The 24,159-nt window shown below is 41.0% G+C and overlaps 1 protein-coding gene across 1 annotated transcript; it reads left to right on the top strand.

Moving 5' to 3' along the window:
- The first annotated feature begins 306 nt into the window (after nucleotides 1-306).
- BCAP29 (B cell receptor associated protein 29) lies at nucleotides 307-22,790 on the top strand. The gene is made up of 8 exons (XM_081927828.1): nucleotides 307-914; nucleotides 1,597-1,704; nucleotides 5,241-5,341; nucleotides 6,558-6,708; nucleotides 9,033-9,165; nucleotides 11,767-11,863; nucleotides 19,735-19,835; nucleotides 21,198-22,790. Exons 1-8 carry the CDS (start codon nucleotides 322-324, stop codon nucleotides 21,234-21,236), a joined length of 1,323 nt encoding a protein of 440 aa, XP_081783954.1. The 5' UTR covers nucleotides 307-321; the 3' UTR covers nucleotides 21,237-22,790.
- The last annotated feature ends 1,369 nt before the right edge of the window (nucleotides 22,791-24,159 follow it).

Here is a 24,159-nt window from a genome sequence, read left to right as displayed (position 1 = left end):
AACTACAACTCCCATCATCCCTGACCACTGGTCCTGTTAGCTAGGGATGATGGGAGTTGTAGTCCCAAAGCATCTGGGGGGGGGCGAGTTTGCCTATGCCTGCCATATACCATGTACTCCAACTTCAGTGGTTTGCATTACTCAACTGGATGGGCATCAGAAATTCATGTTGGCCTGTAGATAATGATACCTGCCTATTCCAGTTTTCTGGTGTAGTTTTTTTTTATGGTCGCTGTAAATATTTAATAATGTGTTCTGCCCTCCAGATGTTTTGAGACTACAACTCCCATCATCCCCGACCACTGGTCCTGTTAGGTAGGGATGATGGGAGTTGTAGTCCCAAAACATCTGGGGGGCCGATTTGGCGATGCCTGTTTTAAACTGTGCCTCCCTTGCACGAAGAAAACTAGCAGGCCAGGGAGGGACGGAGGGCGCTCCTACCATCTCCCTGGGCCTGCTGCTTTTCTCTTGGCGAGGGAGGCCCGCTCGCTTTTCGCCACGGAGCGGGAAGCCGTGTTCCCCACACGCCACACCGAGCCGGGTCCGCCTCGGTCCCCTCACACACACAGCCCGCCTTCCCCGCCGGGCTCGGGCCTCCTCTCGAGCGAAAGCGCCGCCGGGGCTTCGAGCGTCGCCGAGGCCTCCCATTCGCTGCCAGGCCCGCGCTCCCCGCCTTCTCCTCAGCCGCCTGTTGGGGCTCCGCCGCTCGGCCCGCCCGGCCTCCTGCAGCCGCGGCTCCCTTTCCCCTCCCTCCGTCCCGCAGTTTCCGCCGCCGCCGTCGACGACTCGCGTGTGGCGGCCCTGAAAGAGCTGCGGGTCGAGGCCGCAGGACCCCGGAGGACGCCTCGCCCCCCTTCGGGTGATGAAGGCAGGAGGGAAAAGGCCGCCGCAGCAGCGCCTCTTTGGAAAGCGGGGTAAAAGAGAGGGAAGTTAACCCGGGGTCTGTGCTTCCCCACAACGGCTGCAGAGGCTTCCCCTCAGAACTGGTCGCGGAGGGGAATTTTGAAGCGTGAAAGGGCCATATAGTGTACCCCGGGGTGGGGAAGGGGCGTGTTGTACCCCGTGTGCGTGTGAGGAGAAGGAAATCTCTTCCCGACACGTATCTGTGGCAGTTACGGCGACACGTATCTGTGGCAGTTACGGATTCATCCCTTGTACTCCATTGCCAAACGGCAATGGGGTCGTTTGAAGGCGGACTGCAGGGCTTCCCCATATCCCATAGATCGCTCTCTTTGGGGAGAGGGGGCCGGGTCCCTTTTTATTTATTTATTTATTTATTTATTAATTAATTATTATTATTATTATTATTATTATTATTATTATTATTGGGGACCGGGTCCCTTTTTATTTTATTTTATTTATTTATTTATTTATTTATTTATTTATTTATTTATTATTATTGGGGACCGGGTCCCTTTTTATTTTATTTATTTATTATTATTATTAATATTATTATTATTATTTTGCCCAATGTGGAACTGTCACGTCGGAAGCCCTTGTTTGTGTTGCGGGTCACATTAATCGGAAGCTCTTCAGCCTGCCTTGTCTGTTTTGAAACCATGGTGATCTCTAACCGGGGCTTTCCCGTCTCTGCAGATCCCTCACAGATAAGATGACTTTCCAGTGGACAGCTGTTGCAGCCTTTCTCTACGCCGAAATAGCAATATTACTCTTGCTCTGCCTCCCGATTATTTCTCCTCTGAGGTAAGGATATTGCCGCAGGGGAAATGAGCGCCGCTTCATCGGAAAATAAATGGAAAGAGAAAGTACAGATCGGATTGCAACATTGGCAGCAGGGTTTAGGACGGCCTTTTGCAAATCATTTTGTCCTATAAGTCTACAGGTTCCATTCTTCGGTATTTATAAGAGCATTTAGAAAGCTGACTTGATACTTATGTTGTTTGCTCCAGGGGCCAATATGTATTCACAGGTTGGCCCCCCTTTTTCATCTTTGCGTAACAGACAAAATAGCTGTGCTGAATCTCCCCAAAGCAATAAATAAAATAATCTGAATTGCTTCCAGTGAGAAGAATGCCTGCTGGTGATAAGACAATCAAAATGGCAACTTTAAAAACTCTTATTTATTATTTGTATGTATTACCTTTGTTAAGTTTTTTCCCCCAAATTTTTTTTGGTGTGTGTTTGGGTGGTTTTTTGTTTATTTGTTTACTTTTTTTATTCTACCTCTTTAAAGTCTGATTCAGCTCACACAATAATCTTAACAAAAGCATATAATAGGCATTGAAAATTTGTAAGATTTACAATTCCATCTGTCACATGGTAATAATGTTAATACCATTGTTTTGCTGATGATGCTCAGAGGAACTTCTTACAAGTGTGGTCCTTGATCAGAATTAATATTGCATTGACAACAGTAATTGATAGTGGTCCATTGCCTGTGGTGATGCATTAGAATCTTTGGTCTTGGTAGCAGTGGTCTTCTTTGCATCACAGTAATTAGAATACAAATACCGTGCTATTTGCTTGTATATATTTTCTGAAGAGAACCAATATAATAGTAACATCATAATATATATTTTTTAATACCTCACCCATCTGGCTGGGTTGCCCCAGCTGCTCTGGGTGGCTTCCAACACATAAAAATGTAATAAAACATCAAACATTAATAGTAACAATCTGATCCAATAGAAAAGTAACAATAACTTTAAAATAAACAACTTATATCAAACAAGGCAACATTCAGCAATACATCAGAATCTAATAGTAAACAGTAAAATTAAACACCAATAAATGATAATTAAACAGTTCACAGTTATCAGCCACAATAAAGAATTACCAGTCTACAGTCAATAAAAATAACAGCAAATCACAATGCATAACATACTACAAAACCGAGTAAAACAGGCATCCCCAAACTTGGCACTCCAGATGTTTGGGGCTACAACTCCCATCACCCCTAGTTAACAGGACCAGTTGTCAGGGGTGTTGGGAATTGTAGTCCCAAAACATCTGGAGGGCTGAATTTGGGGATGCCTGGTGTAAAAGGATCAAATTGGGAAACGGACACACAACTTTGGGCTGCCACAAATTCTTAGCACAGGCGGAACTTTCTTAACTCTCCTTGACAAGTTGCCAGCTGACCAAACACTATAATCATCTTAGATTCCCTAAGTAAGTTATATCATCAACATTAATAAAGGGTTGTGTATATGAAAACTAAGATAAAGCAAAGATAATTCACATGGAATTTTGACTATGCCTCACAGTCAAAAGCTGGATCAGAAGTGGTCTCATTAAGTTTAATGGGGCTTATTCCTAGGAGACATTGCAACCTCAGATTTCTAAAGGGGTTTTCAAAACTCAGCAGCTGCTCTTTTTGCCACCAGTAACCTAAGACTGGGACGCAGGTGGCGCTGTGGGTTAAACCACAGAGCCTAGGACTTGCCAATCAGAAGGTCGGCGGTTCGAATCCTCGCGACGGGGTGAACTCCCATTGCTCAGTCCCTGCTCCTGCCAACCTAGCAATTCGAAAGCACATCAAAGTACAAGTAGATTAATAGGTGGGAAGGCAAACGGTGTTTCCGTGCGCTGCTCTGGTTCGCCAGAAGCAGCTTAGTCATGCTGGCCACATGACCCGGAAGCTGTACGCCGGCTCCCTTGGCCAATAAAGCGAGATGAGCGCCACAACCCCAGAGTTGGTCACGACTGGACCTAATAGTCAGGGGTCCCTTTACCTTTACCTTATCCTAATACTTAGGAAGAAACACTGACTGGGATTTGAATATCAGTATTATTTATTTATATCATTAGCATTTATCAGTCGCTTTATACAAAAGAAAAGTGTCAAAGCAACTTGACAGGATAAATAAAACAAATAAAAGCATTTTTTTAAAAGCCAAGAAAAGAGCCATTACATGCATCCTAACCTAATCAGACTATCTAGAAAATGTTGGTATGTTCACAGCAGTGGTCATCAACCTTCATTCTTAACTGCTTGTTGCTGATTAAGAGACCTTTGTCCTTTTCCCGGGACTGTAGTTTCAGAGCTGCTTTTCCTGCTAGTCATCCAGAGTTAGGCAATATAAAGCCTACTTCTCAGATTCTTTCCTTTAGTATAATTTTATCTTTGTTTAAAAGATAGTTGTTGCTAAAAGTGACTAGATGCAATAAAGGACAAGGGCACTGTACCTATATCAATGCCACCCGTTGAAGGTTTGATTATCCATGTTACTGTGATAGTTTTACTAACAAGATAATTGAAGGTGTGATTTAAATACACACATCAAGGGATTTTCGTCTTCAGAATAAGGCTTTAAGAGGATCTGAAAGCAGCAAATTAGTCTCATTAAACCTGGATGCTAAAGATACCTAGTCTATCTCATTAGAAGCAAGCAGCTTTGGCAGGCCTAGACTCTGAATTCCGAAAGTTATACCTGTTACCATCATTGTAGCTGTAATGTGATGAACAAAGGGATTTTCTATCTGTCAGTTCTTGGAGATACAGGAACCTCCTCAGGGTTTGGGCCCAGTAATACCGTCTGTACTATATTGCAGAGTTTTCGTGTACTCTATACTTAGATCTACAGAGATATTGCATTTTCATTTCAAGCTGTACAGTACGATTGCATATTGTGTGCAATTAACTTGCACAATTTCAGCCTTATGCAGTTGAAATCTGGCCAGCTGAAATCCCACAAATTAATTACACAGAAGGCGGACATCTTAAAACGCCTTTTGCACTGGGCTTTCTCAGCACGGAAAGAGCTTTTAAGCATTCTGTCTGGCTTACCGGGTTCTGTAATGCTCTCATGAAATCCTGGACAGTCCTGCAAGATCTTGTATGAATACCCCAGAATCTCTGTGAAAGCATCCCAGAGCCTGGTAAGCAAGGCAGAGAGATGATGTTGATGATGTTTTATTAACTTTTTATACCACCCTTCATCCATCAATCACAGGGCAGTTTACAATATAAAATACATGCTACAATAACAAACAAAAACAACACCCCACACCCAGTTTAAAAGTTGTCTGTCTTGCTTGGATGGTGAGGATGGTCATGTGGGGGCGTTTCCAAGGGGGTGGTTTGAGTATACAGTACATATTTTTGCATATATGTCCCGCCCCCAAGCATAACCCCCGTGCAAGATGCCATTGTACTGTACTTTAATTTTAAAAGGTGCTGAAAAATCAGTGGATTATAGTGTGCACTTTAAAAATGCTTACATAGTAGTCTTTTTACAAGTGAAGCTTCTTTGAAACACTGCAATTTTGTTTTACAGATGGGAGAAGGTTTTTATGATCTCTGTGTGGAGCAGAATTAAAAACTATTGGAACAAGGGGTTCCTTACAATTATAGTTCTGTTAATTGTTTTATTTCTGGGTGAGTTGGAAATCTCTCTTGTTTCTATTAGTATTCATATGCATGGAAGTGAACCAACAAAGTTAATGTGTTTGAGGGATTATTATATTTATTGTGACTTATCTTTGCTGTTGGGACGCGGGTGGCGCTGTGGGTAAAAGCCTCAGCGCCTAGGGCTTGCCGATCAAAAGGTCGGTGGTTCGAATCCCCGCGGCGGGGTGCGCTCCCGCTGCTTGGTCCCAGCGCCTGCCAACCTAGCAGTTCGAAAGCACCCTCGGGTGCAAGTAGATAAATAGGGACCGCTTACCAGTGGGAAGGTAAACGGCGTTCCGTGTGCTGCGCTGGCTTGCCAGATGCAGCTTGTCACGCTGGCCACGTGACCCGGAAGTGTCTCCGGACAGCGCTGGCCCCTGGCCTCTTAAGTGAGATGGGCGCACAACCCCAGAGTCTGTCAAGACTGGCCCGTACGGGCAGGGGTACCTTTACCTTTACCTATCTTTGCTGTGAATAGTTTGAGAAACCAAACAAAAAAGTTAGTGTTGCACTTTTTGAACCTGAGGATGTAACAAGAAGCCATGTTCTGCTAGCATGTTGGCAGATAACAAAACAGAATTCAGATTTGGTATGGGAGACCCAGTGAACACTTGTGGCAGGAAGTGATTTTGATAAATCAGTAGGTGGCGCTATTTCTCTTTGGACTAATGCTTGAACTAAGAGGAAAACAGTTGTGCTGTGAGGTTTCTGGGAATTTTACTGAGCTCTGTCATCACTGACTTTGTTTTTTTGGAGGAAGGGAAATAGCATTGCATTTTTAAGCTACTGCTAAATAAGGAATTGAATGTGTTCCCTGATGATTACAAAGTTAGCTATATCTTGTAGCTTGTGGTTTTTAAGTGCTATCTATTAAACATCTGTTAAGAAGAGCCATCCTTCTAAAATATAAGGAACATTACTATTTTATAAAATTGCTTAATCATAAAGCTTGCTTATTATTTCCATGGTCATTACTTGATAAACAGTCAGAGTCTTTGCTCTGTGCCCACAGAAAGTACAAATCTACTGCCAGAGGGATTCCCACTGCCAGTAGCCAGAACAGGGCAGCTATGCTAATAAAAGTTAAAGAAGTTTTATCAGGGAAAAAATTCAAAAGCTTTTTGATGCAGAAGCATTGTTTACAATAATTGAGAAAAGAAGGCAATGGAAAACAAATGCAAGTAACTTTCTTTTTTACTCATAGATGCTGTAAGAGAGGTGAGGAAATACTCAAATGTTAACCTAAGTGATAAAAGTGCACATACAAGTGCCAATGCATTGGATCACATTCAAATGAAACTTTTTCGGTCACAACGAAATCTTTATATCTCAGGATTCTCTCTGTTTCTTTGGCTGTAAGTATAGTTATGTACTACTTACTACTTAGTAATTCTGTTTTGTGCCTCTTGTAAGAAACTTGGTCCAAAATGGAAAAAAGCATGACTCAAACCCCAAGTTTGTAATAATAATAATAATAATAATAATAATAATATGCAAGTTGGGTGAGCAAAAATGGAGGGTAATGGTAATTTATGCATGTTTGAGAGAGACAGATTTACTAATGGAAGTAAATAATTAAAAAGGATTTATTAAAGCGAATATGGGGAAATGAATTTGACTCCCCCAAATGCTGTATTCTGAATTAATACAGTCCTCTCACTGAATTGTACTACAATGGTACCTCAGGTTACATACACTTCAGGTTACATACACTTCAGGTTACAGACTCCGCTAACCCAGAAATAGTACCTCCAGTTAAGAACTTTGCTTCAGGATGAGAACAGAAATTGCCCTGCGGCGGCGCAGCAGCAGGAGGCCCCATTAGCTAAAATGGTGCTTCATGTTAAGAACAGTTTCAGGTTAAGAACGGACCTCTGGAACGAATTAAGTATGTAACCAGAGGTATCACTGTATTTCAGAAGACAGATGGTAGTATCGGTTGTTTCAAAACATTGCCTCTTGCATCATAGTTTTTCTGCAGATGAAAGGCTTGTTAGTAAGGTTCTCATATGTACCTCCCATGGTACTGTGATCCTGTTTGTTTAAATAGGATTGCATTCTAAACTCCTGAAGCTGGATGACTCTAGGATTTAACACAACAGATATTCTGATAGAATACCCCAAATGCACAGGTAGAGCATTAGCAAAGCAGCCAAAATTTGTTAGAGTCTCAGGTTGGACATGGGCAGTATAGAAGTTTAGGGCTGCCATGTGTCCTGGACCAGGGGTCAGCAAGGTTTATCTTGCCTGGGCCGGATCAGTCCCGTGGAGATCCCTCCATGGGCCGGATTGCATGCACGCCCACGATTTTCTGCACATGCTCTGACGCGATTTTCAGTGCCATGTAAGCAAGTTCGGAGGCGGCTCGTGGGCCGTGTCCAGCCCATGGGCCGTTGGTTGCTGACCCCTGTCCTGGACATTACCGGGATTTCAAAGGATGTGATGCCTGGGGGGGGGGGATTTCCGGAAGGGAGCGGTTTGTTCTGGATCTTTGGCAAGTAAACTGAGAAATCAACTCTATATTGTATGTCGCAAGCATGGAAAACCCATAGGTTGAATGTGGGCCACAGGCAGATTTTATCTGGCCTCCAGTTCTTGCAGTCATAACCTGATGGTTCAGTAGGGAGGAGAACGGGCTTTGCCTTTGTGCAACTGCAGCTCGTTCCTCCGCAAGTAGATCAAAGCAATGTCTCTACAGACTTGCATTCCTCGCAAGTATAGGAAAAGTAGTACAGAAAAAGTAGTACATGCATTTTGCAATTTCATGCAATTTTCAGGCAGGAATTGCATTTTAAATAGCTATAAAACAGGGCTTGGAGTTCAGCAGTCCTTTGACCTTATTTGCACTCTTCTGGGATTACTGTTGAGATTCTACCTTGCGCACAGTCAGGCCCAAGAAAGGTTGTCGGAGAACTTTGTTTTCTTTCAAACTTCACTTTTTAAGCCTGTGAGGGAAGTAAAAGGTGAAACTCTAGTGGAGCTACTAAGAATTAAACGTATGAATCCATTGTAATGAAAAAAAAAGAAGCTTTTTTTGCATGTGATTTTGTGTGGGTGGAATAGTTACTGATAGTTTTTCTCTGGGGTAAGGTGGCACTCCTGAAAAAGGTTCCTCACTCATTCTGTACTCCTGCAGTCTATGGCCATGATATGTCAATTCTGGGCTGTTCTGGCATTTCCTTGTTTGCTTCTTCTTTCTCCACATACTAAGTTCATTCCATTGGCATAACTGGCGTATCTCTTTCCCTAAGCACAATGTGAGTACGTATAGGATTTCTATGCTGTCTGATTTAACTGCAAATAGCAAAACTGAAACTACTTTTACTGCTGCGGAGTTCAGACAATAAACCAGAGGAAAGAGTGGTTGTTAATGAGATGTATTTTTAACATTGTCAGAAAATAAAAATATAGCAATGGCTATGTGGCAATAACTGGGGCTCACATCTAGTGTTTAGATAAAATGACTTCAAAGAACCTGGCCAATCTAGGTCCTGGCTCCGCTGTAAGTTGTAATAGCATCTTAAAAAATAAAGCAGTTCATGTTTCACATAAAAGAGCATCTTTTCTCAGCATTTAAAGTAAAAAGTTATCGAAGACTTTAAAAAAAAATTATAACACGACTTATACATTGATATTGTATTCTTTTCTAATGGGTTCATGGCTTTTCTGGTTTCCACAGTGTACTGAGACGTACCATTTCCCTTATCACTTCATTGGCAAAAAAGATGGGAGACCAGAAAGCTCTAGAAATGGAAGTAGAAAATATCAACAAAGTTGCCAAGAAGTGCTTGGAAGAGAATGAAAAACTTCAAGTATGTTTCATAGTTGAATGGGTTGTGTCTTGTTTTTAAGTGCATTTTACCGCTTTGACCTGGTTCGTATGCTGCTCTAAGCTAAGCATGAATGCGTGAGTATGAGGGTTCCTGGAGAGGAGAAAGGGACTGCGTTGATCCGTCTGTAGTGCTGCTGATGTGAACTAAGCCATGGTTTCACTTAGCATGTCACCTGACTGCAGGGTGTGGTTTGTCCCACTTCAGACAAGCCACTTCAGGTAAACCAATGACAGCTCGTAGTTTGGCCATCTTATTAAGCGTGTGTGTGTGTGTGTGTGTGTGTGTGTGTTAAAGTCATACTAGCCTTGTGAATTAGACCTGGGTACTATCCAGCCCCCCCCCCATGACAATAACAATTTGTCCTAAAGCCATAAAGCAAACATTTTGCAGTATTGAGGTGATATTGTTTAATCATTCGTCTCCTTTCTGTATAGATACTGAAAGGCTTGTTTGGAATTTTTGTAATATATTTTGCACAGTAATTTACAAGACCCTCAGACCTCATGGATTTTTTTTTAGAGAGCTCACACTAAAATCCATTAACAATTTTGACACAAAACATTAGCCATACCTTCATATCGCTATTACTTTTCAAGCAATATAAAAGTGGAACAAAGTTTCTTTAGTTCCCTCAGCAGCTCAGAATCTGTTTGGCGCTGCTTCCTCATGGGCCTAGTCTAGAGGAACATGATGCTAGAATACACTGAATTACTTCAGGGGAGTGACTCCAGTTCTGTGCTTGTTTTCTTTCTACAGAGACTTCTTAATACAGGGAATCATTTAAAACGATCTGTTCTTCAGAATTTGATCAACATTTTCTTTCCTCCCCTCTCCTCAGTGTGTCTCATATTCTGAGGTGGTCACGTTCATTCTGCTGCATGTATAAACCAAGAGTGATTCTACACTAGGTGTTTGTTGTGGAATTGCTTTGTTTGCTTGCTGTTTATGGGTCATCTGCATGTTGTTCCCGTCAAAATCATCCTCCAGTGTTTCCTCTATGCTGCTTTTTTCTTTTTCAACCTGCACAAAATCAATTTGGGGCGGGGGGAGAGAGCACAACAGTAGCTTAATCTCTGCAGCTAATAGATTGTCTTAGCATTAGTTTTGAGATGTGCTGGGTTAAAATTAGGGTTAGTGTAATTAAGTGAGTTGTCCCACTCTTAATTCCCAGCAGTAGTGTGAATGGACACACCCAGTGCTATACCCTTCTGAAGTATAGAAAGTCAGCTGTAATTCTTCATCTAGTTTACAGTGGAATTACGACGAGTGGGTGTCGTTAGGAACTGCTAATCTGGAAGCACCCCAAGCCTTAATTTCACATGGGTAAAGACACATTGACACTGTCATTGCTATAATCTTGTTTCATTTTGGTAGCACAGAAAATATTAACAAACAGATGGCAGGAATAGTGTTACATATTTGGGCTGTGAGCCTGTTCACCTCATCCTACACATGATGATCTGTGTTCATACACACAGATTAAACATGGAGATAGAAACTTTGATGGTCAGTTGTTTAGAATGGAGGGAAGAAAGAAGGCTCTGGATTCAGATCCCCATCACCGTTAAATGTAGCTGTCAAAGTCAGCCATTGAATCAGCTCTGCTTGCACAGTCTCATTCCATCAAGCAAGACTATACGTGGGAAACACAAATGCAACCACCCAGCCAGTTGGGTGGGGTATGAATAATAAAGTTATGATGATTACTGTTGTGTGTGCAGTAAACAGTTTTGCAGGAGAAACACATTTATGAAATGCATATGAATCCTCATGGCTTTTTACAGCATATGTAAAATGGTCCAGGGGTGAGATCCAACATAGTGCAAATGAATGTCCAGTCATGCAGTAAGGCATATCCTTCCTCTTCACTCCCTATGCACATCCAAAACTTGCACTGGAAGGTTGGGGGACCTTCCAATTTAGATTGGGGGGAATGGGGGGTGGAGAAGCCAAAAGTCCTATTACTCAAGCAGCTGAACATCTTTGCATGTTGTCCAGATTCCCTGCTTGAAAGAGCTCTTAATTGAAAGTTGCAGTGGCAATTTAATGGAGGCTCAAAAAGGCAAGGCCAAGAAGAGATTTATGTGTCAAATATAGTTAAAGTGTCACACTTGAACAAAATGAAGAAGACGCCAGACATTTTGACTTACTAATTATAAAGATTTTAACATAACATATCTGTAACTGTAAGTGAGTAATTAATGCTTTTTTCATGTATTTTTTGTTAAGGCATATGTAAATATATTATTCTAGAAATTGGGTTGGTCTCTAATATTTTGAATTGATAAGTCCATAGCAGCAAAGGCCTTTATTCGGTATCAGGTAAAGGTTAATACAGAAGCATTCATAGCACTAGGGAAAATCAAATGAGAACCTTTGTTTATAAAATGATGGGTCTAGGGGAGCAGAATGTGTGTTATGCAAATTACTTTGTTTCTTCCAAACCACCATTGAAGAAAAAAAGCAAAATGTAGCCTCTGATTTTTATTGCACCTGTTTCACTTTTTCTTATTGTTACAATTACTTTGAAACAGTAATTGTAATCAGGAAAAGTAACTAATATTTTTTTCCTTTTACCAGTCAATGAAAGCTAAATGTGACATGGGAGAAGTGTCCGATGAAGAGCTACAGGAAGAAGTGAAAAAGCTGAAAGACGAATTAAAGAAAACTTCACATGGTACTTTTTTGCCATTTCACACTGCTTTATCTTGTGGTTTTCTATGTTGAAAGCCCCCCAAAGGGGGTTTTGACCATAAAAGATGGTATAAAAGGTTCTTTGTCAGTAAAGTGCTGGGTGATGGCCCAGATCTGTGCCATGCAGGAGCAGAAGAAAACCAATAACAGAAAAACCAAAGACATAAAGATTGGGCCTGAGGTCAGGTCTTTGTCCTAGTATGAAGAAATTACTTTTAAAATGTACAACATAAGAAACTGTCTGAAGTTATGAACTGAAAGTCACATTTCTTTAAGAGGAACAGAAGAGACACAAAATTGTTCTCCTCCTCTCGTAACAAGACCCCCCCTCACTTATTGTTTGCTTCTGTGTTTGACTTGGGCTGTCTTGATGAAACAACACTGAGATAAGGCAGATTTTTTCCTGGTCGTGTGTGTTAGTTCTGGATCTTGCAAGATCTGTTACCCTTCTGTATATTTACTAGGCTGAAATGAAGGTCTTGTATAGCATTCCTCCTGACCTTGTGAAGCCCAGACAACTAAAATGTACTTCTTTGGCTGTGTGTAGAACATTGCATAACCATTATGTATTTTAAAGCAAACTTACAAATGCATTCATTTCAAAATCCTAACTGGAACAACTCTCTGTCCTAGTTTATACTGACTTTAGTGAACACTTTCAAACCCACTGAGAATTTTTGCCAGTTAGCATGAGTGATTCCAAATATTTAATTGTGAGGTTGATTAGAAATAAGAACACACGAACATTTGTATTCTGGCTTTCATTCAGGAAGCTCAAAATGTTTTTTTTTAATACTACCAGCCCTGCAAGTTATAAATACATAGTGAATCTCTCAGCTGAATACAGATTATTGCATCCAGATTTTGGAGGCTTTTAAAATAATGCTGCCATCACATTTTTATTCTATGCAGAAAGAGTTTCCAAGTGAAACTAAAGCTACAATTCCATCCATAGAATTCTGAAAGTGCTCAAGAGCACTATCAAAATTCAGTGGACCCATGGCCAGGAATCTCAGTTAAACAAAGCATTTTCTTTTTGAGAAATTGTGCATCTTCTGTGGATTTTATATCCAGTACTACAATTTTGTGCTTTAAACATTAAAGCCTTAGCAAGTAAAACGGTTTATCGATTGTGCAGAGAGGAGTGCAATATAGTTAAAAATGCATAAGAATTCCATTAGAATTAAAGGGAGGGTAACCCATCTTTAAAATTATAATCCATAAAACCCATGGAGCCACCCACAGTCTCCTTAATTGCAGCAGCACACCAATGAGAGCATCTAGCAAAAGCTCAGGCAAACAGATCAGTCTTTATCTGGCCCTGTAATAATAAAAGCATCAATACCAAGTGTACTTCTAGGGGGAAGGCATTCCAAATTCAGGGTGCCACCATGAATCACCTATTAGTGTACTATTCCAAAAGGTGTGACAACAACCATAGCTTCCCCTGAAACTAAGGAAATATAGGTAGACTGATACAGGGAGAAGAATTGCTTCAGATATTTGGGTCCCAAGTTGTTAAAGGTAGTTATTGTCAGTACCCTGAATTCAGCCTTGAAATATATGGGTAGCCAATGCAGATCTTTCAGAATCAGTGTGAAAGTGATTCTACCTTCCTGCTCTGGTCAGCATTATGACAGCCATGTTCTGTACTAAATGTGGCTTCGGAATCATTTTCAAGGAGAATTAGAGCTGGGTGTCACCAACGTACCATTGGCACATTTCTTCCAATCCCCTGACGACATCCCACAGTAGCTTTTTATAGATGTTAGTGCATGGGGGACAAGATGGAACCTTATGGGACCCCAAACTACAACCGCCTTAGAGGCTCCACAGGTCACCCCATGCTAATTTCTGGAATTAGGTAGAAATGGAACCACTGTATCACTGCACCCTCAGCTTCTAACCCATAGAGCCAATCCAGTAAAATACCATGGTTACAAAAGCCACTGAGGAAGATCAAGGAAAATTGACAGGGATATCTTCCCTGTGTTCCAACGAAAAGTGCCTATCAGGGTGACCAAGGTCATCTCAGGACTAGAAGTGAGCCTAACCTGGATTGAAATAGGTCTAGTTATTTCACTTCTTCTGAGGGCACCTGGAGCTGTCTGCCTGCCACCCTCTTAAGCATCTTACCCAAGAAGGGGGTGTTAAAAAGAGCCAAAAACAGATTAAAACTTGCATCTACTATCTAAACATATGAGTAAAAAGGTAAAGGGACCCCTGACCATTAGGTTCAGTCGTGACCGACTCTGGGGTTGCGGCGCTCATCTCGCTTTATTGGCCGAGGGAGCAGGCGTTTGTCCGCAGACAGCTTCCGGGTCATGTGGCCAGCATGACTAAGCCGCTTCTGGCGAACCAGAGCAGCGCAAGGAAACGCCGTTTACCTTCCCACTGGAGCGGTACCTATTTATCTACTTGCACTTTGTGCTTTCGAACTGCTAGGTTGGCAGGAGCTGGGACCGAGCAACGGGAGCTCACCCCGTCGCAGGGATTCGAACTGCCGACCTTCTGGTCGGCAAGTCCCAGGCTCTGTGGTTTAACCCACAGCGCCACCTGCGTCCCGTAAAACATATGACTAGACTTGGTGGCAAAAAGAGTACAGTGAAGTCTCCTGTCTCATATAAATAGGCAGGGAGTTCCAAAGTATAGTTGCTGCCACTAAAAGATCAAGTTCTTACAAATGCAGAACAGGTATTATGTGGCACTTGTAACTCTGCCAGCTCCTCCAGTCAAGGTGGTCAGACGATGTTGTCCCTCCCTGATATACACGCAAACTTAATTACTAGATAATCATGTAAGCATGAGAGCTGTTATGATTTGTTATGATTAGGAACTCAATCTGCACTTTAGACAATTCTGAATTCAGGCACCTTTGGCAAGTCATTGTTCTCTCAGTTCATCTTCTGTATCTGCAATATGGGAATAATGTTGGCCCATTGGGATTTTATAAAGGTCGCTGATGTGTGCATTTAAGCCCCTGAAATATGTGATAAAAATGCTTAATAGCAGCAGTATTGTTGCCTGTGTTCATTTATAAATATTTGCAACACACAATGGTATACCTGTTTAATTATGAGTTTTAATTACATGCCTCTATGTATCGGGTGTTCTCAAAAAAAGATGACATTTCAAATGAGGAGGGAAAAGTAACGTTTACACAATGTTTGCTGGCTCTTATAAACAGACATAGCTTGTATACAAAATAAATGTAATAACATTGTTCTCCTTGATGAACTCTTTGCTATAGAGTTTTTCTCTGTTCATTCAGACAGCTATGCAGCAAGTTAACCTATAATGTTGCAACAACAAAGTCATTTTTATGATCAAAATTGAAAGTAGCTTTGTAAAATTCGACACTAGAACTGACACAAGAGAGGGAAAATATTGATGTTCCTGAATGTGTTCAGTTTTTTAACTGACATCTTCCTAAAGAACCAATGGCAGGCAGTTGTCTTATTTGAAGTTTAAAGACAGGCTCTTAAGTTCAGATTTAAAGGATTGAATTATGTTCTGCTGGCACAACAAGACTTTTATCTTCTCTCTGCCCCAATCCCCCCAACTGCTCTCCAAATGTGCACCTAACCATTTCCAGCTGATTTTGAGGGTACACAGGTGGGTTGCACAGTTATGTTGCAGAGTTTCAGCATCAGAGATGGCCCAAATAATTTAAAGTCATTTTATAAAAGTTGACAAACTTGCTTATTTACTTTATGAATAGGGGGCATAGAAAGGTTACATATGGACTGTGGTTTGTTCTTTCTCACTGGGCCAATGATGAAGAATCGTGTAAAACTTCTGTTGCTTTGATTCCAGACTTCTCCAGTAGCTCTAAATCATCTAGGAGGTGCCCCGTATATAGCAGCAGGTATTAATAATAATAATAATAATAATAATAATAATAATAATAATAATAATAATATGTTGCCCATCTGATTGGGTTACCCCAGCCACTCTGGGCGGCTTCCAACAAATTAAAACACAATACGACATCAAAAATTATCTTCACCAAACAGGTGTCATCTAAAAGTCAGATATTTATTTCCTTTCCTTTTGAGGGAAGGGAGTTGCACTATCGAGAAGGCCCTCTGCCTGGTTCACTGTAACCTCATTTCTCTCAGTGAGGGAACTTCCAGAAGGCCCTTGGAGGTAGATCTAAGTGTCCAGGCTGAATGATGGGTATCATGCCCTGTTCTCAAATGACTGGGAATTAACCTAAAGCTACCCATAAGGCTTCTGTTTGTCATATAAACATGCCATGGGAATATATAACCATATCTTACATTTTACTGAGCTTGCAACCATGAACCTCTCAGCAGGCAATAAATCCATGAAAGAGGATGGACAGACATTGAAACAGCATGTGCCTCAGGGAAGGGCAAGTGTCAGCTAGGGGATCTTGTTAAAGCTCAGGGTGGAAAGAGTGTGGTTGGGATGAGTAGAAACTGGCAGATGACAGGAGAAAAGCATGGGCTGGAGGTTGGAGAAAGAGGGGGGCAAGCAGAAGACAGCTTGGGGGGAGGAGATTTTCCCACAGTCTATTGACGGCCCATTTAGTGCATAGGGACAGTGGCGTAGTGTGGGGGGTGCAGGGGGGGCCGGCCGCACTGGGCGCAACATCTGGGGGTTAGGGTTAGGGGGCGCAAATCCACGGGTTAGGGGGCGCAAATCCACGGGTTAGGGGGCACAAATTACTTGCCTTGCCCCGGGTGCTGACAACCCATGCTACGCCACTGCATAGGGAATTTATTTACTAAAGCTCTGGGCTGTGGGCCTCTGGTTTCTCTGTAGTGTGTTAGGTTATATATTCTTTCATGAATGTGTATTATATGTAAACCAAGCATTACATGTAAAATGTAAAATCCATTCACTCTTTATATATAAGCAGAATTGTGCTCTGGCATCCTAAAGATTCATGTTAGTGTCTTAATAGTCTTAACAGTAGTTGGCAACTAAACTGCCAACATTGCCTCTGCATCAGACAGCCGAAACATTTTTATTCATTGCTTTTATGCCAAAGGAGCTTGGGGCGATGTACAAAATATATACAATAAAAAGGTACAATAGCCAACATACTTGAAAATATTTATAAAATTTCAGAACCATTGAAACACAGCAAAACCACCTGTTGCTGTTCAGTATTGAAATAATCTAGCCTCTATTTGTAAAATGCCAGAGTAAAAACCCCCACCAACTGACATCTGATCTTAATAAAGCAAGCAACACAGACATATCCCAGGAGAAGCGGCTTCCAGAATTGGAAGGCCTTGTTGTGCATCCCTGTATGGTGAATCCTTGGGGGTTAGGGCAAAAGCAGAGCCCCCTGCTGATTTTAATGCTTGACTTGGCTTATTTTATAGAAGTCGATTCTGTAGATATATAAGCCCTGTAATATATAGACTTTAGGAGCACCTTGAACCAGCCCCAGTAGCACACAGATGGCCATTGCAGTGTTACATGTTCCCATCTGACTGAGCAGCTTCATTCTGCAACTTCCAGACAGTCTTCAAGGGCAGCCCCAGATACAACGCATTACAGTAACCCAAATGTAAGATTGCTAGAGCTTGGGTTACTGATTCCAGACTATCCCAGTCCAGGGATAGTCCCTAGCCCACCAGGCCCATAGCTGGTGAACCAACACTAGCAAGCAGTAGGCACTCCTAGTTTGAGTTTGAAAATAATTTTTTTCCTATACCCGGGTAAAATCTTCAGACATTCGTCTGGGCTATTTGTACGGCTCACATGCATTTGTAACGCATGTTTGTCTTTTGAACTACATTGGCAAATGCTCATTATAGGGTATATGTGGTAATAAGCACTCTGTTACAGGTAGCAAAAATATTTCACCTTCAAGGGACCTACAACTCACTGCTGTCTTTAGGGTGCAGTGTTCCAGGCACTGCTGAACAACTTCCTTTTGTTTCGACTGAAGCTTAATGCAAGTTCTACTGAAGTGCGTCTATTTTACTCTGCTAAATGTGGCTTGGGACAAATAAGCTTTTCATAGCATGTAAAAAGCTGTTCAGATACGCCACTCAGATGCAGTAAAATGAAAACCCAGCCTTCTGGCAATTCTACCCCCTTTCAGTGAGTAGGTCCACAGAAGGTTGCTTCCTATTTCTAAGGACACTGAGAGCAGAAAAATCTAACTGAAATAGTGTCATTATGTTGTCCGTGGTATATTTGAAGAGAACGGAACGCCAGTATTTAAATTTGTTGTATTTCTGTGTGTTTAACCATTTTGTACACTTAAACACTATTTTATGTTACGTTTCATTGGAATACAGTGGTACCTCGCAAGACGAAAAACGCGCAAGACGAAAAACGCGCAAGACGAAAGAGTTTTCCGTTTTTTGAGTCGTTCCGCAAGACGAATTTCCCTATGGGCTTGCTTCGCAAGGCGAAACGTCTTGCGAGTTCTTGCGAGTTTGTTTCCTTTTTCTTAAAGCCACTAAGCCGTTAATAGCCGCTAAGCCGCTAATAGCCGCTAAGCCGTTAATAGCCGTGCTTCGCAAGACGAAAAAACCGCAAGACAAAGAGACTCGCGGAACGGATTAATTTCGTCTTGCGAGGCACCACTGTGTTAGGATATAGGGTGAAGTGAGCCTAGCATGATGCCATGGGCTGGCTGGATGTTGATGCTGGAAGTTGCACCCCAGGGGAAGAAGGCTCAGAGCCAGGGAAACGGTGGTGGGACAATGAGGAGTAGTTAGAGGGAGCAGACAGGGAGGTGTTGGAAGCTGTAGAGGTAACAGGGTGAAGCGGAGATTGGAGTGGAATGGGGCCAGGAGACAGGCGGGCAGGCTACTGAAGAAGCTAGGGAATCTGAACTGCTCACAATCTGGTATCATTGGAAAACAGCCCTTGAAAAAAAATATTCCATGCAATTTTATATAGGCATTGTAGTGCTTACCCACCCACATCCCACGAACTCCCCCAGAATGTCATCTTACAGCTCTAAGTCTAAACTGAGGAAGGTTTTTCGTATGCTGGACCTTGACATTCTTCTGCTAAGAAGACCTCACCCATCCTGTCACAAGTGTATTTTTGTCAAAACATAGCAACAATGCAATAAATGTTTTTCTGTGCTCACCTTCAACTATCTCCAGATATCTTGGTTATGATTAAAGACAGGGTTGTTTTTAGTTACAACTAGAGCACCTTGCCAGTCCTTCATAAAACACTCAGTAATTAGTTACTGTTGGATCAAGTTACCTAAAAATGGATTTTGCAATCTAATATAATGGCAACTTCTTTAACGTGAATAAATGCTATAGAGCCAATTACTTTTATTATTATTTTAACCCTCAGTTGCTTCTAAGATTTACACCACCTTGTGATATATTCTAAAAAGAGGAGGATAATGTTCTTAATAGTACTTTTTATAATGTATTATAAAATAGGAAGGCTTTGATGTAATAAATCATATATAGTAGTCTTGCACCACCAAAACCATACTATTATAACAGAACTTACAGCAATTCTTCACTATCTCACCTGTTCCCTACTCCACTTTCCTTTCAGCACCTGAAACTCCTTTTTTCTTCCATCAGCACACAGGTCTTTAGACGTGATGTTTTTCTCATCCAAGCTGACCTTTCACGTTTTTCACACAAACTTCAGCATTCTGTTGTATCCCCCTTATGCAGTTAGTATGTGTTGAACATCAGTTGTGTAAAAGCAGCACACCTATTGGCAAGGATTTCCTGGCATGTGGCAGTCATTTGTTATCCTGTTATATAGCACTGTAATATTAAAAAACAAAAAAACAAACCAGGTATCATTTAATGCACAAGTATTTTGTCCTAATGCTGTTATTCATGTGTTGAATAATACTACTCCTGTGTTGTGCAGCTCTCAGCAAGGCCAAAGATGACTTTTCTACAACTCAGAAGCGGTGTGAAGGCCTTAGAAAAGAATATGAGCAACTTACAAAGGAATACAACAGAATGCAGGTAAGGTGGTAGAAGCAGTTGATTTGCTCGAGCAAGACTTCCTGGAATTAGACTAGCCGTGTTGTGTGTGTTGGATCCAAAAGAAAATTTATCAGACAACAATCTTTAATTCTGTGTACGTCTGGACAATGTTCTTTCAGAATAATGAGAATACTTAACTCTTAAGTTTTCCCAGAACAGTTGTTGAACTGGAACCTACTTTGTTTTAAAACAAACGTGAATTATTTCATCAATAATATTGTATGTTCCTTGAATAGTAGCACAGAGGAAGAGGAAGACACTCAAAAAGGGGGTTTCCCCTTCTTTAAAAAGATTCTGAATTTGGTTCACATGTCACAGTAAACCATAAACCATCAATACGCAAGTATGTCACCCCTGCTTTTCACTCACTTCACTCACATGGGGAGGAAACAAGCAACAGTATGCCTAAACCATTTCTTTATTTTGTTAATTTATAATTTGCCTTTCATGTGTGTCTCAAGACAGTTTAGAAACATACCATGAAAACTGCTAAAAATAGTTTTGAAATCAGTACAAAAGTCAACTAGAGATAGGTTTAAACCTCAAGATCATGGTTTGCTTCACTCCCAGCAAGCCATGATCTTTGCCAAGGTTTGCTCTCAGCTTACTAATCATGCCTTGACCCTGGTTCCAACATAATGTTAAATCTGGGATTGTGTTTTGTTTCTTCTGCTCACTAGCTGGGAGGAACAAAACAGCCCAGATAGGAATTTTCACAATAAACAAGTTAGAGTTGAGCAAAACCATCAATTGTAGCTATCAGGGTACTTTTTACAAGGCTAATTGCACTGGCCGAGAGGCAATTTTGTGACACCTTTATGCTGACAATGCTCCTTCATACTGCAATAAGACTTGAAAAAGCCTTCTATTGGAGCCAACAGAAGGCTTCTTTGAAGCTTAATTGTTGGGAGGACAATTTTCAGAGGGGATGGTCACAGCTGGAGAGCTTAGCCTCCCCTTCTTCTCTGCACCCCCCCTTCCCTGCCACACTTAGGCTTGATTGAAATATTTTATTGGCTACAGTAGAGAGCTTTTCCTATCCCAAGCCATTGTTGGGAGTTAGTATCTTCCTCAAGATTGCAGCCTTTTTCAAACCTTTTTTTTGAGGCGGGGACATGAAGAGGGGGGACTGTGCATGTGTGAGAGGTTTCACTGGTGGGTGGGTGGGTGTTTGCAGTGGAGGATGCGTGGTGCCCACAACAGTTTCTCAGGTTTCCAAACATGCCAGGGATTGGCAGCGCATAGTGTACACATTAACTCTGTGGTCATCCTGATGCACAGGTTACCCTGTATAAAGATAGCTTCACTCCTTTTCTCACATATGTCTCCTTACCTTTACAGTGTTCTTCAGGCGGAAAACATGATAAGAAAGGCCAGTAAATGCAGCACAAGGACATCATTAATACACGTGCATCAACATGAATCGTCTCTTGTTCCCGTCTTTACTCTCCTAAGCTTTGTAAAAACAAGGTCTATTTTCTTTAAAGGGAAATGCTCTGCGTTTGTAGCTGAAATGCTAGGTTGCCAAACATATTTTATTTTGCAATGGAAATAGTGGCTAGGATCCAAAGACCTACTTTACTTGTGTCAAAGGCGCAGTGGAAGTTTTGCTTTGATTTTTGTTCTTGTTCTTATTTGAATGGCAGATTCCCATGGCATGTCACACAAACTCCATTAAGCTGCAAAAGAGATTTGCCATGTCTCATGGATACAAGTCCATACCTCCTTTGAGCACACAGCTTTATTTGTGTGGTTATTTGGATGCAGACCAGTAAGTGGTGTGCTGTCAGTATACTGTGAAGAATCTTTTTAAGCCTATAAGGAAAATGTAAAGCAGTTTAAAATGGAAATTTCCATTAACCACTGTTCAGCTTCTATCCACTGTTTTACACTGAAACTGAAAAAGGTAGAGGATTGTACAACCGCCAGCTATAGCAATGTAGAAGAGGCTTTTTAAACTACATCAAACCATGATGCTAGAAGAATAAGCATAGTGAAACATGCTACATCCAGATAACTTGACAAACAGTAAAAAGCATTAAAATAAATTTTAAAGGACTTCACATTTAATTGCATAGTTATTTATAGTTGAGAGTTTCTTCTTTCCCCATCTTTAGATTTTTACCATAATATACTTTATCAACTTCATGTATTCGAGAATTTGAATATGTTGTATTTTCTTTCTGCAGTGGGCGATACCCCTGAAAAACACATATATGTAACTTACGAAACAGGCTTTTTATGGTGATTAGTTATTTGTGACATGGTTTCTTTCTTAAAACCTTCCTTATCTGCAACTGAAAGGTTTTATTTTTATTTTTTTACATTGGTTCCAGTATGCTGCTTGGATGTTGATTTGTTAATAAAAGAGATTGTTTAAGCTTGGTTTATCTTCCTACGTGTCTTAACTTGGAATTCATAAACAACAGACTGCTGTGTTTACTTTGCTCCTGTGACAGTGAAATAATTCCGTAAGAATTTATTTGGGCAAAACTAGCTCAGATAAATACACACTGTAAGGGAGGAACTGGTACATTTTTAATTTTAAAAAAATCAAAGATTTAGAACGGTGCTTCTGTATACTAATACCAAAAAGTGCAATGAGTATGCAGAGTTTCATGTTTATATGTATCTGAGCTTGTTGGGGAGAATGTTGTTTGTGCAAGTAAATTTTGTGTTTTGGGTTTCTCTAGTTTCTTCAGCATATGAGAGAAAATTGAAATCTGTTGCATTTGAGTCTACTGATTCTCTCTTGAAACCGGCACCCAAATGTTTGCTGCTCAAATACCATTATGATACACTCAAATAAGCTGGTCTTGCAAATTCTGGGGACTGTACTGAACACCATTTTTTTATTGCAAAACTTAGTAAAGCACTGCCAAGTTATGATAATACGTTTGTTGAGTTCTTGCATTAAAGATCCTACCTACTCCATGACCTGTAGTGGTGATATATTGCTGTGACAATATATATTTTCTGTGACAACTGCTAGTCTGAAGGATGAGGATACAACCTGAGGATCTGGTTAGATATGATCCCCCTCACAATGAAATTTGCCTACCACTGTGTTTTTATGTGCAATACTTGAAATCTCAACCAGTGGAAAGTGCATTTGTTTGGGATTTTATGCAACTTCCGTTTGCGCTAGCTCTTGTCCTTTCCCCACCAATTCCCCGTGCTACCCTTTGAAGTAATATGGAGCAACACAATCCCACTGTGTCTTGCACACCTGAAATCAGGGGAGCAGGGGATTATCTACAAGGTCTTGTCCATGGGTGCAAACATCAATGAGTGGAGTCCAAGCAAAATGATATGATGAGACAAGATGGTCCCAGACAAGAAGAGTGACCACAAACGCAAGATACTAGTTTATCCAAATACTTTGCCTTTAGCGGTTTTATTGTATGCGCAGTGGCACAGACTCCAATTAAGTGAGCTGCAGCTGCACAAGTAATTCCAATAAATATAAAGGAAAATGGCTTATAAAAAGTTCCTGGTCAATTGTTTTGCACACATATATATTAGTTCCTCTCCCATTCGTCTTTCGCAAAGAGATTGGTTTCTTTAAAAGTCAGTTTTCTCCTTCCAGTAGGGACATGAATTGCTGTACTGATATTTCCCTCTCTTATGGGGCCATCAGTTGTTATATCACATAAATACAATGGTTAAAAAAACCACTCAGGAATTGTACAAAAATATACAAACTGAGATGGATGTACACCAGAAGAATAGTTTACATATGTGTGGCTATGGAGTTGTTTCTTTGACTCAGCAGGAGTTCTTAAAACTTTACACCCAGTTCTTTTCTATTCACAGTTTACTTTTATTTTTAAATAAAAGCATTTCTATTCACCGTTGAAAAACAAACCTTTTATCTTTTTCTGGTTTCCTTCATCTCTGGCCCTTTTCTCTTAGGGAAGGAAGACCTTTATTCCTCACCTCCTGAACCTCTGCCTCAGCTCCAAGGCTGCAGCATGCCTAGGGGACAGAGCAGATGAGGAGGCACTGGGTGGACTGTGCAACTGAGGATTACTGGTGGTCCTTAGTCTACCGTTTGAGAAATGCTGTCCCATCTCCTGAAAAAGATACTATTCTGATGTTAGCAGCAGGTGATACAAAAGTTGGCTGTGGTGATAAATAGGTAGCTTTCCTATCCATGTGAAGGACATGCAAATGTGCTAGTAAACATCGTAGTTGATCACATATTTGAAACAAACACAAAAAACAGCACCACAGACAATACCTTCTGTAGGTGAACAGGCAGGAAAAAACTGAAAAAAATCATAATGGAAAAAACACTTTT

This window comes from Podarcis melisellensis (genome assembly GCF_964234715.1).
Source record: "Podarcis melisellensis genome assembly, chromosome: 10".
In the NCBI taxonomy this organism is placed as follows: Eukaryota; Metazoa; Chordata; class Lepidosauria; order Squamata; family Lacertidae; genus Podarcis; species Podarcis melisellensis.
Note: the sequence above shows the minus strand (reverse complement) of the source record. Positions and strands in the feature narration are given on the sequence as shown.